At 51.4% G+C, this 2305-nt stretch overlaps 1 protein-coding gene across 1 annotated transcript in view; it reads right to left on the bottom strand.

Moving 5' to 3' along the window:
• Positions 1-2305, bottom strand: part of LOC102469812 (sialic acid-binding Ig-like lectin 13) — a 13995-nt gene that overhangs the window by 8071 nt on the left and 3619 nt on the right. Inside the window, exons 5-6 of the mRNA XM_027770367.1 lie at positions 184-441; positions 47-103 (exon numbers count right to left, since the gene is read on the bottom strand). Of these exons, the coding sequence (XP_027626168.1) occupies positions 47-103; positions 184-441 (315 nt within the window). The remainder of the gene's footprint in view (positions 1-46; positions 104-183; positions 442-2305) is intronic.

Raw genomic sequence — 2305 nt, 5'->3', positions numbered from 1 at the left:
AGCCGCCAGTGCAGGGAGGGGGCCGGGCAGGCTCTGGAGGAGCAGCTGCAGCGCAGCCCCTGGGCCTCCCAGGAGCACGAGGGGCCCAGCAGCTGTGGGGGTTCTGCGGAGGGAGAGGAGAGTCAGAGGTGCCCTCCCCTGGCTAGAACCCAGGTGTCCAGCCTCCAGGGTCTTCCAACTCACTCTTCGCCAGGAGGCTCACGGAGGCCTTCTGAGTTCCCAGTGGGTGCTGAGCTTGGCAGGTGTATTTCCCATGATCCCCTAGTTCCACCTGGGGCAGCTCCAGGACTCCAGGGTTCGAAGGCTGTGAGGGCGTCAGGATCAGGTTCCCCCGGGCCCAGGTCAGCTTGGCAGGGGGGTTGCTGACAGCAAAACAGACCAGGGACAGGGACTGGCCGTCTTGCACCCAAAACGTTGAACCGTTGTGCAGGGCTTCAGATCCTGGTGAGGCAAAGGGAAAGCTCAGCTTGGTCGCACTGGGGTGCTCTGCCTTCCTTTGCTTTCATCGTGGAGGCCAAGCTCCTCTCTTCCGCTGCCTGATGGTCTCGCAGTGCATGTGTTCTGCTCCAAGGGCACAGTGCAGGAGCAAGAAGCACAGTTTTCCCGAGAGGCCCTGCCTCGGTCCCCACCCTCCCCGTCTTGGCCGTCTGTGCCACCTCAGGTCCCACATTTACCTCCGGGAGCCTTATTATTTGGTCTCTCGGTTCATTAAGCTCTGCCTAGTTTAACTGTGCCTGAGCATCCACGGTGCTGCAGGTAAGATGCCCACATGCAGGACTCGCAAAGCAGTATGACAGGTTTAGGGACAGGGTGAAGTTGGGATGCAGTTGCCCTGAGGACAAGCATCTTAACGAGGCTGTCAGGGGGCCGGGTCTTGGTACAGTGACAATGCTTCTGGACCCGCATGGGAAAGGTCCCGGGTTTGCATCCTGGGACTCTCTGAGCATGCCCAGTGTGTGCCTACGTCTCTGGCATGGGTCACAATGTGATGAGACCCTGTTGAGGGTGTCATTCTCTTTCTCTCACATATGGAAGGAATAAAGAAAGACTCTTTTTGAAAAACAAATCTATCAGGACAGGGAGGGCTTCTTGGAGAAGAGGATTAACAAGAACATGGGGAATGGGAAGGAGCCATGTAGGGGACGATGCTGGCCTGGAAGGACAGTGGGAAGAACGAGCAGCTACAGATGAGGTATGAAGTGACCTTGCATGCTTAGAAGAAACTGTAGTTCTGTGTAGATTGAATAAGTGGAAGAAATCAGGAGAGAGTTAAAACCTAATATTGGAGTGGGGAAAGTCAGAGGCATAAAAGGAAAATATTGATAAATGCAGTCAGTGGTTTACTGGTACATGTTTAACAATCAGCTCTCCAGTAAAACGAAAAGTTCTGATTTGTGCACTTGCCAATTACCTTGGTGTAAATACTCTCCTCATAGCCAATTTCAGTTTTATGTCTCAACAGGAAGTTGGAAAATGATGCACCAATAGTCCCTCTTTTTTTTTAAAGAGAGAAATTTTTGCTATGGGGCATGTGCAGTCACTGGAGAGACAAGAGAGAGACAGAGAGAAAGACAGTGAGAAATCCCCCCCCCCCCCGGGAGGGGGGAATGGCCACGCCGCAATCCCTTCTCCTCCAGTCTCCTCTCTGGATCGTAGGCATGCATGCACAGGAGCCTTGCATGAGTTTTAAGCCACTGGTCCAGGACTTGAACCATGGTCGACTACATGGGAGTCCAGTGATATAACCATTATGCTAACTGCTGGTCTCACATCAATAGACTCTTACTAACCAATGAGAGGCAGCTCCAGTATCCCATTAAATTCCACTAAAAAAAAATAACCAGTGAGATCAACAAATGGCATGGTAGTTGCATCACTGGACTCGCATATGGCTGACCGTGGTTCAAGTCCTGGATCTGGTAGCTTGAAACACACTGGGTCTGTGTACAAGTGTGCCCAAGATCCCAGTAAGAAAATACGTGATAAGGGATTGTGGCGTGGTCATCCCCCTGGGGGTAATTTCTCACTTTTCCTCTCACTGTCTCCATCTCTCTCTCTCTCTCTCTCTCTGGTGAGTGCATGCACCCTAAGGTAAACACCTCTTAAAATAAATAAATAGACAGCAGAGTTACCATATGCTAAGTCAAAAGGCCATCAGTAGAATGGACATAAATCCGTTCAACTAACAAACAGCTGATTTCTTTAAAAAATAAAAGCAGCTTCTTGGGAACCAGCAGTTAGCGTAATGGCTATGTTGCTGGACTCCCACGTAGTCGACCGTGGTTCGCGTCCCAGAACCAGTGGC

The sequence above is a fragment of the Tupaia chinensis genome, unplaced genomic scaffold, assembly GCF_000334495.1.
Source record: "Tupaia chinensis unplaced genomic scaffold, TupChi_1.0 Scaffold000129_1, whole genome shotgun sequence".
NCBI lineage: Eukaryota > Metazoa > Chordata > Mammalia > Scandentia > Tupaiidae > Tupaia > Tupaia belangeri.
The sequence above is the reverse complement of the archived record's forward strand: the minus strand, read 5'-3'. Positions and strand labels throughout refer to the sequence as shown.